This window comes from Dictyostelium discoideum, assembly GCF_000004695.1.
Source record: "Dictyostelium discoideum AX4 chromosome 4 chromosome, whole genome shotgun sequence".
Taxonomy (NCBI): Eukaryota; Evosea; class Eumycetozoa; order Dictyosteliales; family Dictyosteliaceae; genus Dictyostelium; species Dictyostelium discoideum.
Genome location: NC_007090.3, coordinates 974,292 through 989,317, shown reverse-complemented (window position 1 = coordinate 989,317; position 15,026 = coordinate 974,292). Strand labels below are relative to the sequence as shown.

Sequence of the window (15,026 nt, the reverse complement as noted above, 5' to 3'; positions counted from 1 at the left end):
TGTGTGTGTTTTATTTTTTTCTTTTATAAAATAAAAATCGCCTATAAAATATATATAAGTGTTGAAATTTAGAAAAAATTTTTTTACAGATTTAAAAAAGCCAATCAAAATAAAAATTATTTTTTAATTTTAAAATTTTAATTTTATAAAAAAAAACAAAAATTTAAAAGGTACTCTAATGTTAAATAACCATTTTTAAATTACTTTTTTTTTTTTTCAACTGTTAAATAAATAGATTACTAACAAACTATTTTTTTAATATTTAATTAAAAAATGTAATTCTCATAAAAATTATTTTAAAATATAGTATTATTAATTATAAACAAATAATAAATTTTAATTTTAAAACGATTTCTTAATTTTTTTTCTTATTTCCAAAAAACATTGGCCCTTTCCAATTGGTTTTTTAAAACATTGGCCTTTATTTTTTTATTTTTTTTAAAGATATTTGTATGTTTATGTATATTTCCATTTTTTTTTTTTTTTTTTTTTTGTTTTTTTTAAGATTCTTATTTTTTTCATTATTATAATATCAATTATAATTGAATTATATTAAGGGATAAATCATTTATTCATGGTCCTCTTATTCAATATATACCAAAGCGTTCCTATCTATTTTTTGGTAGGATTTTGGGATATTTCCATAAAACTATATTTGAAAAGTTTTTTTTTTTTTTTTTTTTTTTTTTTTTTTTTTTTTTTTTTTGATTAGTCAATACTTATATATATTTACCATTAAAAAAAAAAAAACAAAACAAAAAACAAAACAAAATTAAATATTTTTTAAAAAAAAAAAAAACTTACACTTGAGTCTCTTATTTCTATCTTTTCTAATGACTTGACATTAATATCAGAAGGATATGGTTGTGGTTGGGCATTTCCAAGAACTGATAACGATGAAATATTTGACAAATCAATTTTTTGCAAGTCAACCTCTGTATCAAATAAACTCCTATTAATTTTTAATAATAATATAATAATAATAATAATAATAATAATAATATATAATTATATTTATAATAATATTATAATTAACAAATGAAAAATAAAAAATTAATAGTATCCAAAATAATATTTTAAAATTTTTTATACCAACAATTTTGTTTGTAATGGGAATTTAATACATGGTCTTCCAATACAATCTGTAATAAATTTACAATTTCCTTCAATTGCACTATATAAAATAAAAAAGTTATTTAATAATTTTTAATTTTTTAATATATATTTTTTTTATTATAAAATTAAAACTTACATTTCTAAACCATCATTTGCATTAGATAAATCAGTGAAACCAATAGTTTTATCTAAATATAAACCATTTCCAGAAATTGTTAAATATTTAATATCTTTATTAATTGATGGAAGATTAAAGAATTGAATATCATTAGAGTTTACAATTTTATCTTGGAATGGTATTGCTACGGAATCTTGGAAATAAAGCTCCAATGAAATTAATTTTGAATTATATTTTGGAAATGAAATTGGATTTTCAAATCTTTTTCCATCAAAATGATTAAAAATCATTAACTTTAATTGAATTAATTCTCTTAAATTTGAAATTAAATTTTCATGAATTCCAGTAACACCAGCTTGATTTGAACTACTTGCAGTCAATGGTAATTTTAAAGATTGTAATTGATCATTGAATGGTATTTCATCAGTGGTGATTCTATAACCATCAGATGGTATTACAATTTCTAATACTCTCAATGTTGGAGATTCAAAAAATCCTCTACCAACCAACCCACCAAAAAATGTAAACCCTAATGATTCTATTTTTTTTGGTAAAATCAAATCATCATCAATTAATGGAAAATCTGAATGTTTAAAAAATACCCTACAAAATATATATATTTTTTTTTTAAAAAATAATTTGTTAAATGATGAATTAAATAAATATATAAATATATAAATATATTAATATACATACGCATCCTTTAAACTTTCTAATTTATATAAATTATTGATTGTTTCGGATGGAATTGATACACCTTGAATATCTATGGATTGGACATCTTTGAAAATGGTTAAATCATTTGAAATTTCTATGATTTGACTATTTGGATTCTCGTTAAAAACAATGATTGAAATTGATTTTACTGTTAATTCACTAAGTGATTCACTTTCAATTGAAGCTCTACAAACAAAGATTGGAGGAGTGTCTGGATCAGGTTTATAATTGCATGGATTAATTATATCTTCTCCACCATAAATATGTTTTATAATTTCAATAGCAGCATTATTTTGATCTTTAAACAAGGTATTTGCATAACTATTTTCAATTAAATAAATTATTGAAATTAATAAGAATATTATCTTAAACAATTTCATTTTTTTTTAATATCCAGATTTGAGAAATTAAATTATTAAGTAATTATCCTAATACACTATAATAATAATAATAATAAAAGAAAAAAAAAAAAAAAAAAAAAAAAAAAAAACCAAAAAAAAAAAATTTATTCCAAAAAAAATTTTGGGTAATAAAATATTTTGAAAAAAATAATAACAAAAATAATATACAAAAATAATATACAAAAAAAAATAAATAACAAATTAAATATTCAATTAAATTACCCCCTTTTTACAAAAAAACAAAAAAAAAAAAAAACATTCCCAATGTACATAATATTCTGTGTTTATTTGATATATCATTTAAAAAAAAAAAAAATAATTAAATAAATAAAAAAATAAATGAAAAAATAAAAAAATATGAATATGATCATATTGATACTAATTTAATTTTTTTTTTTTTCCTTTTTTTTTTATTTTTAAGATCAATACATATTTTTTTTTATTTATATTTTTATTTTTATTTTTATTTTTTTATGAAGATTTTGTTGCCTTGAAATCTTTAAAAAGTGTAAATATCAAAACAGTGAAAAAAAATATTATAGTGATTTTTACTATTTTTGTTTTATATTAATTCTTTTATTTTTATTTTTATTTTTTTTATTTTTATTTTCTATTTTTAATTTGTTTATTTTGTTTTTTTATTTTTTTTTTTTTATTTTTTTTTTTTTTTTTGGTGTGGTAATATATAAACAAAATTAATAGAATTATTTTATTATTTATTTTTTTAATATTTTTATATATTAGAAAGAAATATGTCAACTACAATAGATAATTTAGATGGAGGAGTAGAAGTGGGGGAAGTAGGAGAAGTAGGAGAAGAAACAAGCCTTTATTTTAATAGTTTTAATTGGAAGGAATTAAAAAGAGAGAATAATAGAGATAATGTTGAAATGTGGTGTAATATTCATGATGGAGAAGAACACACTTTTGAAGAATTGGCCTCTTTTTATGCAGTTTGTATTCGTGATCAATTTGTTGAAATGAAGTACAATTATAGAGATTTAAAACTTCATAAAATTACCTTTATTGCCAAATCAAAATATGGTCTCTATGATAGTTTAATTCCACAGCACAACCACAACCATGGTAATAATTTACAGCAAACTTTTTTATTTCATTCAAATGGTTTGGAAAACCCATATTTTGAAGAGAATATTATCAAATTTTCAAGAGAATCAATTAACCTTGTTAGATACTACTTTGAAATCTATTACGGTAATTCAAAATACTTAAAAAACTGGTCTATTCTTGGTGATTCTGATGAATATTATTGTAAAATGGCAAAATTTAAATAATATTTCCTGCTTAAATAAAAAGAAAAAAAAATCCTTTAAAATTAAATAAAGTTAAATAAAGTTAAAATTAAATAAAATTAAATAAAATTAAATAAAATTAAATATAATTAAATATAATTGGTTTCTAAACATATTAACTTTATTGTAATATAATTACCATATTTAAATTAATTTTTATAATTATTACTCTTTTAAGTTATTGATTTTAAAATGAAATTATAATTTTAAAAGGAAAAAATAATTATTTATTTTTTATATTATTTTTATTTATTAATAATAATAATAATAATAATAATAATAATAATAATAATAATAATAATAATAATAATAATAATAAAAATAAAAATGATTTGTTAAACAGAGAAACTTTTTTTTTTTTTTTTTTTTTTGGGAAAAGAATCCTATAACATTTTAAAATAAAAAATAAATTTAAAAAATGTAAATATTTTATTAATCACCAAACCATCTAAAATTAATTATTACAACTTTTAAAATTTTGTTTATTATATATATATTAGTTTAAAATCCTATATAAATTTAAAAATAATAATAATAATAAAGAAAAAAAAGGGTAAAATTTTTGAATTTGATATAACCTATTTAGTAATTTAGTAATGCTTTTTATTTTTTATTTTTTTTTTATTTGGTATTTTTTAATTAGGATTTCAATAAAAAAAAAAAAAGATTTAAAAGGTTAAAAAAGAAATATTTTTAAGATGATAAAAATATATTTAATCAATTGGTATACTTGTTTTGGTTTTAGTTTTTTTTTTTTTTTTTGTTTTTAGTTTTTTTTTGTTTTTTTTTTTTTTTTTTTTTTTTTTAGGAAAATTGAGTTTGGACAAAATAAATAGTTCTATATAATAACTTGAAATACATAATTGTTAAAATCACCTAATAAAACTACCTATTATTTTAATTATTATTATATAAAATTAAAATGGGAATTGTAATTTATATACTGGCTCTGGAACGAGTTCAGCAATAATTTGTTTTTTTGAAAACCATCTACCATGAAGTTTTTGAATTGCCTTCAATGGTGACTCATTATTATCATATCTAATATAAATACATCCCTAAAAATTATTTAAGTAAAAATTTTTTAAATTAGTATTTTTTTTTTTTTTTTTTTAATTATTTACCAATCATAAAACTAGTTACCTTTGTATTTTTATCTAAATAAATGTGCATTATTTTACCGAAAGTTGAGCATTCTGCATGAGTTTCTGATAGAATATCTTGGTCCCAATTTTCTTCAGTTTCACTATAAAATATTTAAAAAAAAAAAAAAAAAATTAATAAGGGATATTATTATTATTGTCAAAATAAAATAAATGAATACTACATACGTTTCAGGGTCGAACATATTTCTTAAAATTAAACAAGTTGAAACAAAAGCGAAATGTGGAAGTTGAGTATAAGGAGTAATGATACCAGTTGAAGCTAAACTTGGATTAATAACTGTATGAGTACTATTATTTAAATTATTAATATTATTATTATTATTATTAATATTATTATTTAAATTATTAGAAGGAGGTGTAAGAGTTTTTCCTTGTAATTTTGCAGTTAACAAGGCTCTACCATGTGCCGTTAAAGGTATACCACCGTCATCTTCATCTAAAGAAGATAAAGCATTATTTTCCTTAAAAGTATGTTGATTACTATTGTTATTAGGGTTTGTACCTTGTAAATGTGCTTGAATTTGTGCTTGGAATTGATGTTGTTGTTGAAGTTGTGAATTAAATTGTTGTTGTTGCTGCTGATGATGATGATGGTGATGTTGTTGTTGTTGCATCATCATCATTTGTTGTTGTTGTTGTTGTTGTTGTATGAATGAACTATAGTGTTGTTGTTGTTGTTGCTGTTGTTGATGAATATGAGCAGCGGCTTGTGCATTATAAAGTTGATTTGGTGCATAATTATGATGAATGATATTATTAATTTGTGGAATTTGAATATAAGTGCCATTAGAGTTCTTTTCTTGACTAACCATATTTAATTTTAAATTCTTTCCCATAAGTTCATAACCATTCAATTCGGTGATGGCTCTCTTTGCAGACTCTTGAGTTTTGAATTGGATAAATGCATATTTTGAAATACCAGGTTTGGTGTGAATATTAATGAAATCAATATCACCATAGGGTTGAAAGATCACTCTGATTTGTTCCTCTGCAACACTGAGATGAATGTAACCCACGTAAATTCTACTCTCACCACCAGAACTACCTGTACTATTACTCTTTATAACCTTTTTCTCTGGTTGAATTGAGTGAACCAAAATCTGTTGACCATCCAATACACTACCACTAAGAGCTATGGCTTTATCTACCATTTCCTTTTGTGAGAATTCAACATATCCAACACCCTTCATTCTCTTGGTAACTTTATCCGTTATCAATCTTACATTCAATACTGTACCTGCTTGTGAAAATAAATCACTTAAATCCTTTTCAACAATATTTTGTGATAATTTCGATACAAAAACTGTTCTTTGATCACTTTCTTCATCTGGTTCTGGTAATGTTGATGATGATGATGTTGTCGATGATGATGTTGGTGGTGTAGATGTCGAAATCGATGATGATGATGATTCTTTGTTTGTTGTAGTATTACTTGAAGAAGTAGAAGAGGTTGAAGTAGTTGGTGAATTTTGTAAATCTTTTTGCTTTTCTTTGCTGTCCCTATTGGAACCACCACTGCTACCATTGATATTTCCATTGCTTTCACTGTGTCTATCCCTACTACTACTACTCTCTGAACTATATCTACGATCCCTATCACTACGATCTCTGCTATCTCTACTGTCTCTACTGTCTCTGCTACTACTATCTCTATTGTCCCTATAATCCCTACCACTATCTCTTCTACCACTACCACCACCATATTCTCTATCGTATCTATCACTACTTCTACCACCACCACCATAATCTCTATCATATCTATCACGGTCTCTATCATATCTATCATATCTATCACGGTCTCTATCTCTTCCACTACCACCACCACCATAATCTCTATCTCTATCTCTGTCTCTATAATCCCTACTGTCTCTATAATCCCTACTATCTCTATAGTCTCTACTATCTCTATAATCTCTACTATCTCTATAATCTCTTTCACTACTACTTCTCCTTCTTTTCTCATCATTTGAGCGTAGTAAATCTAAATCTTGAGAATCATCTGGTTCACTTCTTTTCTTTTCATTTATTTCTCTATCTCTATTTGACATTTCCTATTTTAAATAAAAAAAAATAAAAAAAAATTTAAAAAAAAAGAAAATTTATATTAATATTTTTATTTATACTTATACTTATATTTATATTTATATTTATATTAATATATTTATATTTATGTTTATATTTATATGTATATATTTTTATTTTTAATTTTATTTTTAATTAATAAATACTCTATTAATAGACTCTTCTAATAACGCATCAACATCCAAATCATTTGTTGTCATAATAATAATAATTACTTAATAATTGTTTTTGTAATTTGATATTTATTATTAATATGTGTATATATACTTTTTTTTTTTTTTTTGTTTATGAAAATACCACAAAAACTTTTTAGAGTTGGTTTTTTTTTTTTTTTCAAAAAAAAAAAAAAAAAAAAAAAAAAAAAAAAAAAAAAATAAAATAAAAAAAAAAAATAAAAATAAAAATTAAAAAAAAAAAAAAATAAAATTAAAATAAATTTTTTTTTTTTCTTTTTTTAGAAAATTATGATTTTTATACTAAATAAATTATTTATTTTTAGAATTGCTTGATTGTTATTAATGTTGTTATTTTTATTTTTCTTGAGTTTTTTTTACTTTAAGAGTTTTACTTCTCTTTCTTCTGGTTCTTTTATGAGTATCACCACTTTCAATTCTCTTTTTCCTAATTTCCATTGCTTTTTTAATTGCTTCTTTTTTCTTTAATTTCTTTTCCCTCAATTTCTTTCTCTCTTCAACCCATTTTTGTTTCTTTTTAGCTTTTTCCTCTGCAGTTAATTCTAGTCTTTCTTTTTTTAATGCAATCTCCTCTGGTGTTAATTTCTCATCTTTCTTTGATTTTTTTGTTTGTTTTGTATTCTTGCTATTATCACTATTACCATTTTCATTTGTTGTTGTAACTGGTGTTGTTGTTGTTGTAACTGGTGTTGCTGTTGTTGCTTCTACATTTGCAGAAATTGGTTTATCATTATCGAAACTATCTAATTTTCTCTTTAAATTTGGTTTTTCAACAATCTTTTCTTCACTTTTGATTTCTTCTTTATCTTTTTTATTATTTTTTTCTTTTGGTTGTTCAATTTTCTTAGATTCCTCTTCCTTTGGTTCAATACTTGATGTTGCTGTAGAAGTAGTTGTTGTTGTTGTTGTTGTTGTTGTTGTTGTTGTTGTTGTTTCTGTTTGTGGTATTTGTTGTTGTTTTTGTTTTGGTGTAGTTGTAGATTTGGTTTGTTTAGTTGGTATTTGTTTTGAGGATGTGGTGGTGGTAGTGGTAGTTTGTTTTTGTGATGATGATGGTTGTTGTTTAGATTTTGTATTATGAATTTCAGGATTATAATTATCACCATGTTTTAATTTTAATAACATTTGTTTTTCTCTTGGATTAATTTGAGTGATTGCTTTATGAGTTTTAATCATTGTTTGATATGAAGAAGTTGTAGGTTTCTCTAAAATGATTAAATTGGTTAAAACGAATAAAATTGGAATACCAGGATTCTTTCTTAATAATAATCTATGATCATGATCTTGAACTGCGAAAAAGAATGTATTTGATTGTTTAATACTAATATCTTCAAAACATTTTTGAACCATATTTTGTTCATCTGCTGAATGTTTATGGTCACATTGAAAATATTCAATTCTTTTACATGTTGATATTAAATCATTTGAATATTCTCTTGGTTTTCTTTTCATTTCTGCAATACAACATGGTGTTATAACTATATATTATATACATAATTTATATATATTTATATATATATAAAAATATGTGTATTGAATTTTTAATTTTTTTTTTTTTTAAATTTTTTTTTTTTTTTTTTTTTTTGGTAAATTTTTTTTTTTTTTTTTTTTTTTAGCCAACTTTGGAAACCCCTTCTTGGCATTATTAAAAATAAAAATACATACAAAAACTAACTTTTGATTCTAATATTTTTGGTAACGCTTCTTTAAAGAAAATATTCATATTTAGACATTTTTTAATGAAACCTGGGTCCACTGTAAAGGTAAATATAATTATTAGTATATATGGTTTTCATAATAAATTAAATAATAATAAAAAAATAAATAAATTCTTACTTAAAACAGAGAAAGGCTCTTTATATGAATAATTTGCTTTATAAAATTGAATTGTTTTTTTATATAATTTTTGTCTTTTAATTTTCATTTTTTTATTTGTTTATTTGTAATTGGGTCAAAATGAGATAATCGTTTTTTTTTTTTTTTTTTTTCCTTTTTTTTTATTTTTTTTTTTTTTTTCGATTTTTTTTTTTTTTTATTTTATTTTTTTTTTTTATTTTTTATTTTTTATTTTTAGTTTTTTTAAAATTTTTTTTTTTTTTTTTTTTTCACCCTTCACACCCACAAACACACAAAAAGAAATAAATCATAATATAATATAATCTAAAAAAAAAAAAATCATGGTTTGGGGACAAGTTAATAGTAATAATGGATCATCATTATTTAATAATACAATTAAACAATTAAAAGAGAATAGTACAGAATCATTATTTTTAATACCAACATTTATTCCAATCAGTGAAAATAATGTTATGGAATTCTCACAAGGATTATCAATGAATACTTCATTAACAGAATTATATATGCATGGACATGAATTAGGAGAACAAGGATTAATTGAAATTGGTAAAAGTATTAGAAATCATCCAAATTTGAAAACTATTTCAATTGGTAATTCAGAAATTGGTTTAAATTTAATTGGATTACAATCACTCTTAACCAATGTACTAAAATCAAAAACTTTAAGAAATATTGACTTTTCAAAACAATCAATAAATAGTAAAAGTTTATCAATTATTAATGATATATTTAAAAATGATAATAATGATAATGATAATGATAATAAAAGTGAAAATCAAATTAGTTATTTAAATTTTGGAGAGAATCAATTAGATTCAGAATCGTTATTATATTTAGAGGGTATAATTAAATCAAATGAAAATATAGAATTTTTAAATATTGGTGGTAATCAAATTACAAAATTCACAGATTCATTCATACAATCTATAGTTGATAATGGAAAGAAATTGAAAAAGTTAGTATTAAGTGCAAATCCATTGAAAGAGAGTGATCAAGATAGTGACACTGATTCTGTTGGTAAACATCTTTCAAAATTATTATTGGAATCAAATAGTTTAAAAGAGATTGAATTGAATGATTGTGAATTAAATGAAAAATCATGTAAAACATTTGGTGAATCATTATTAAATTGGAGAGGTACTTCATTCACTGCAACTGGTAATTCATTAATGGGGTCATCTTTAACAAGTTCTTGGTTAAATTTATCATTATCATCATCGTCATCATATTCAAATAATATTAAACATTTATCATTACGTGGTTGTTTTATTGGTGATCAAGGTGTAAAATCAATTATGAATGCAATTTCTATGGGAATTTTATCAAATTTAAATCTATTGGATGTTGCATATAATAAACTTAGTATAGAATCATTAATTGCTTTAAAAAGTTTAGTAGTTATTGATAATAATAATAATAATAATAATAATAATAATAATAATAGTAATAGTAATAATAATAATAGTAGTAAACCATTACATTTTATTGAATATTTAGATGTTAGTTTTAATATATTTGGTCGTGAAACTAAAGAAATCATTGTCGATTGGATAAAATCAAATAAAATCACTCAATTGAAATGTTTATCATTAAATAATGTTGGTATGAAATTTTTAGACATTTTTGAAATCTCAAAGCTTTTACTTGAAAATTGTGATTCTACCTCTTTAAAATTATTAGAATTAACAGGTAATGAAGAAAAAGATGAGATTCAATTAGCTAATGAACAAGAAAAACAAAAACAACAAGAAGAAAAAGAATTATCTAAAAATGAACAAGAAAATAATGAAGATGATGAAGAAGATGAAGATGATATTTATGAAATTTTATCAGAAAATATCGATTCTTTAAAAAGAGAAAAGAAATTAGTTTTTAGATGGAAATAAAATAAAAAAAAAAAAAAAAAAAAAAAAAAAAAATTAATAAAAAGGAATTAAGTTTTTTTTTTTTTTTGCGGTATTTTATTTATTTATTTATTTCTTTATTTTTTATTGTTTTTTAATGGAAATGAAACCCAGAATATTTTTTTTTTTTTGCGTCTAATTTTATTTTTTACAAGAATTTTTTTTTTTTTTTTTTGCGCCTTTTTTTTAAATTTTTTTTTTTTTTTTTTTAAAAAAAATTAACAAACAATATTTTTTATTTTTTTATTTTTTTTTCATAAATTTTATTTTTATTTTAAATAATAAAAAATATAAAATTATATATATATAAAAAATGGCAAAATCGTCAAAATCAAGGAATTCAGAAAATACAGAAGAAAATACAACACCAATAATAAAGAAAAAACCAGTTTCAAAAGGAAAGAAAAAACAGTCAGATTTATTTGGTTAGTATTTTTTTTTTTTTTAAAAAAAAAAAAAAAAGATTATTCATTCATTAATTAATTAATTTTATAATTATTATTTTTCTTTATAGAATCAATAAAAAAGAAATGTAATTTACAAAGAGTTTTAGATGATTGGATTGATAGATATACAGATCAAGATCCAGAAAAAGCAGTTTGGGAATTATTAGTATTTTTATTTGAATGTGGTGGTGCAGATACAAATATAACATTTAAAGATTTTAAAGATTTAGATATTGGAGTTGCTGCAACATCAATTGTTGAACAAAGTGATTCACAACATTATCCATTGGGTAATAAGAGATCAAAGATATTGATAGAGAATTTCAATCAATTTTGGAGTGAGTTAGTAGAGAAATGCAAAAAGTCCATAATATTTGACAACTACCTATTGGACATGGTTGCCCTATGGTTGCATGAGTTGTCGTTCGCAGCAAAGCGTGGTATTCGTCATGTTGCAACTCAGGCTGCCATTCAAATTACGTCATCGTTGATATCGATTTGCAATGATTTGAGAAAGGATTTAAATGTTACCACTAGACAATTGGCGGGTGAGACAAAGAATAGCTCACGTCAGAAACAACTCAAGGATAATCAATTACAGACATCTAATAGATTGAAATCGATGGAATCCATATTGATCGTGAGATTGTTCACTGGGGTGTTTTCATCACGTTTCAAAGACAGTCTGCCAGAGATGAGGGCCCTTTGCGTTATACCCTATTGCAATTGGATATTGGAATACCCAATTCAATTGTTGAATCATCAAAATTTGAAATTCATTGGCTGGCTATTGGGTGACCATTCGAATGAGCCTCGTCAAGCGGCAATTAGTGGTCTTTGTATTTTATATTCCAACGAGAATTACATCAATCAATTGGATCCGTTCACTCAATGTTTTAAACATAGAATTGTGGAGATTGCATTCTCTGATAAAACTCCATCCATTGCTGTTGAGGCAATTCGTTTGGTTAGTATAATGTCTACTTTGGATCTATTGGATGAATCGGATGTTCAAAAGATATGTACACTCTATCTAGTTGATCAACCAGAGATATCCAAAGCAGCTGGTGGTTTAATATTTTCAAAGTATCTTTTATCCACTCAAACTAAAATCGATACAACTTTGTCAAATATTATAAATTCAACTTCAGCCGCTTCCACCACGTCAGGTCAGCATGCTAGAAAGAAATCAAAAACTACTAATCTCACATCTGCAGATTTAGATGAACAACAACAACAACAAATTAGCTCACAAATTTATCATCATCGTGAAACTCAATTGAATGCACTATTGGAATTTTTAGATAAAACAGTTATACCTGATGAACCTTATTATTTGGTTCAATCACTTTGGTCAACCAATGGTAAATCATTCTTTATTGATTGGCCATTTTGGGTGGATTATTTAGAATCTATTGAAAGTAAAAATATCAATGATAAGCAAATGGGTATGATTTGTAAATTTTTAAGTGCTTCCATTAGAATCGCTGTTAATGATAAAGTAAATATATTCACTCCACCTCAATTACATCATTTAGCTCAATACCGTGCTGAACATTCTTCAGCAACAATTTCAACAACAACAGCAGCTCCAATGACAATTAATACAGATGGTGAAATGGAGGTTACAACAACTCAACAAGCTCCAGTCACAAAAAGAAGAGGTAGAAAATCTGCTACTACTGCTGCTCCTAAACAAAAACAAAAATCACAATCAAAATCTAAGCAACAAAATGAAGAGGATGAAGATAACGATGATGATGATGATGAAACTAATGAACAAAATCAAGATGAAGATGATGAAAAATCAGATTCAATTAATGAGAGTATGTGTCGTGAAATTACAGGACAATTTATTATTATCTTACCAGAGTTACTTGTATTATATCGTGCAAATACAATTGTTTGTCAAAGTTTAATTGAAATTGCTCGTTACTTTGTTTTAGATTGCTATGTAACCCTTAGATTACAATCAAAATATACAGCATTATTGGAGGCAATTAGCGATATATTCACTTCTCAACCAAAAACCCAACTTATCGATACCATATCAGTCACATTGGAAAATTTATTAAATAATGGTAAAACTCCATCACAATTAGAAACTGCATCAAAAGCTGCACTTCATAATTTATTCACTGAATTAATTGATACACTTCGTTTAACAAAAATTACTCAACAACCACCACAACAACAACAACAACAACAATCATCACAACAATCTCAAGATTCAATAGCAAATAGTCAAGATCAACAACAACAACAACATTCTTCATCATCACAATCAGATACAACAAACAACAGCAATAATAATAATAATAATAATAATAATGAAGAAGAAAGTCAAGTTTTCCCAGTAATTAGTACATTATATAAATTGGAAAGTTTATGTAAACAGTTTAATTTTTCAGATGAAAAGTTTGCAAGTATGATTTTTAAATTTACAGATGGTAGTGTTAATGGTATTCCAATTCAAACCATTGATGATTCAGATACAATTATCATTCATTCAACAAGTATATACTCTCAATTATTAATGTGGTCATTATTTTCTGCAATTCCTTCAAAATTCTATCAAATCGATCCAATGAATGTTAATATTCTTCAAATGTTTTATCTTTTATCTTCAAGAGTTATTTCAACTTTAAAAAATGATGAAATTACTCATAGATTAAGACATTTTGTAAGTTTTTATTATTATCATTATTAAAAAGGAAAATAAAAAAAAAAATTTACTAATATTTTATTATTATTATTATTATTATTATTATTTATATTTTTATATAGATGTTTACAACTTTTATTGAAACACGTTCATTATTTTCACCAGTTTTAAATTTAACAAATATGACAGTATATGATATTAGTTTACCATCAGAAAATTTATTACTTAAAAATATTTCATCATTATTTTCACAAGAAAATGAATATTCATTGACATATTTAAAGGTAGAATTTATAAAGAATCAACAAATTAGTTTAGAGAAAAAGAAGTTGGCAGGAATTAATAAATCAAAGAGAAAGAGTGGTGGTAGTAAAAAATCAACTGGTGCTGGTGCAACTTCTGAAGAAGAGGTAACATCACACTCTGAAAAGGAAACTTCTGATCATGAAACTGATACAAATCAACAACAACAACAAAAAATCAAAGAAGATGATCTTCAATTATTGAATGACTTTATACCAGATCAACAATTTGGTGAAAGAGCAGTAGAATTAGTTACTACCATTTGTAATTGTATTAAATATTCATTTGTAACACAATCAACTCAATTGTTTAGATCATTATTGAAACAGATTGCATTATCATCTTCAAAGAGAGCAGTAGATATCATTAGAGATTTCTTTAGAAAATATCCAATTCAGTCTGGTAAATTTGAAATGGAAGTTGTCATTGATCTTATCAATTCATTCCAATCAACTTGCCTTAAAGAGGATGTCGCTTCAAATGCCGATTTCCAACATCATATGTTTTCAAGATTCCGTTCCCTTTGTCAATGGTTAGTAACTGACTTTATTAAACATCCTGATACTCTCAGAGGTGTAATTGAACACTTTTTAAATTATGCTTTAAAGAATCCACAAGCTGAAAAATTAGAAGAATTATTAGAAATCTTGGATTTCTTAGGTTCAAAACTTTCTGAAAAATCTTCAATTGAATTGTATGTCTTTAAAAAAAAAAAAAAAAAAAAAAAAAAAAAAAAAAAAAAAA

At 23.3% G+C, this 15,026-nt stretch overlaps 6 protein-coding genes across 6 annotated transcripts in view; 3 read left to right on the top strand and 3 right to left on the bottom strand.

Annotated features, from left to right (window-relative positions):
- Positions 1–583: 583 nt before the first annotated feature.
- On the bottom strand, positions 584–2,331 carry DDB_G0283691 (hypothetical protein; the record flags this gene model as incomplete). The annotated part of the gene is made up of 5 exons (XM_633876.2): positions 584–649; positions 805–952; positions 1,097–1,174; positions 1,253–1,837; positions 1,931–2,331. 5 exons carry the CDS (start codon positions 2,329–2,331, stop codon positions 584–586), a joined length of 1,278 nt encoding a protein of 425 aa, XP_638968.2.
- A 773-nt stretch (positions 2,332–3,104) lies between these two features.
- DDB_G0283689 (hypothetical protein) lies at positions 3,105–3,647 on the top strand (the record flags this gene model as incomplete). The annotated part of the gene is made up of 1 exon (XM_633875.1): positions 3,105–3,647. One exon carries the CDS (start codon positions 3,105–3,107, stop codon positions 3,645–3,647), a length of 543 nt encoding a protein of 180 aa, XP_638967.1.
- A 935-nt stretch (positions 3,648–4,582) lies between these two features.
- Positions 4,583–7,113, bottom strand: DDB_G0283687 (RNA recognition motif-containing protein RRM; the record flags this gene model as incomplete). The annotated part of the gene is made up of 4 exons (XM_633874.1): positions 4,583–4,723; positions 4,809–4,911; positions 4,997–6,882; positions 7,060–7,113. The coding sequence occupies 4 exons, from the start codon at positions 7,111–7,113 to the stop codon at positions 4,583–4,585; spliced, it is 2,184 nt and encodes a 727-aa protein (XP_638966.1).
- A 330-nt stretch (positions 7,114–7,443) lies between these two features.
- On the bottom strand, positions 7,444–9,031 carry utp23 (U3 snoRNP protein; the record flags this gene model as incomplete). The annotated part of the gene is made up of 3 exons (XM_633873.1): positions 7,444–8,585; positions 8,773–8,862; positions 8,944–9,031. The coding sequence occupies 3 exons, from the start codon at positions 9,029–9,031 to the stop codon at positions 7,444–7,446; spliced, it is 1,320 nt and encodes a 439-aa protein (XP_638965.1).
- Positions 9,032–9,284: 253 nt separating this feature from the next.
- Positions 9,285–10,850, top strand: DDB_G0283683 (leucine-rich repeat-containing protein; the record flags this gene model as incomplete). The annotated part of the gene is made up of 1 exon (XM_633872.1): positions 9,285–10,850. The coding sequence occupies one exon, from the start codon at positions 9,285–9,287 to the stop codon at positions 10,848–10,850; it is 1,566 nt and encodes a 521-aa protein (XP_638964.1).
- Positions 10,851–11,181: 331 nt separating this feature from the next.
- Positions 11,182–15,026, top strand: part of DDB_G0283681 (STAG domain-containing protein) — a gene marked incomplete at both ends in the record, with an annotated part of 4,339 nt that continues 494 nt past the window's right edge. Inside the window, 3 exons of the mRNA XM_633871.1 lie at positions 11,182–11,293; positions 11,383–13,997; positions 14,102–14,976. Coding sequence (XP_638963.1) covers positions 11,182–11,293; positions 11,383–13,997; positions 14,102–14,976 — 3,602 coding nt within the window. The remainder of the gene's footprint in view (positions 11,294–11,382; positions 13,998–14,101; positions 14,977–15,026) is intronic.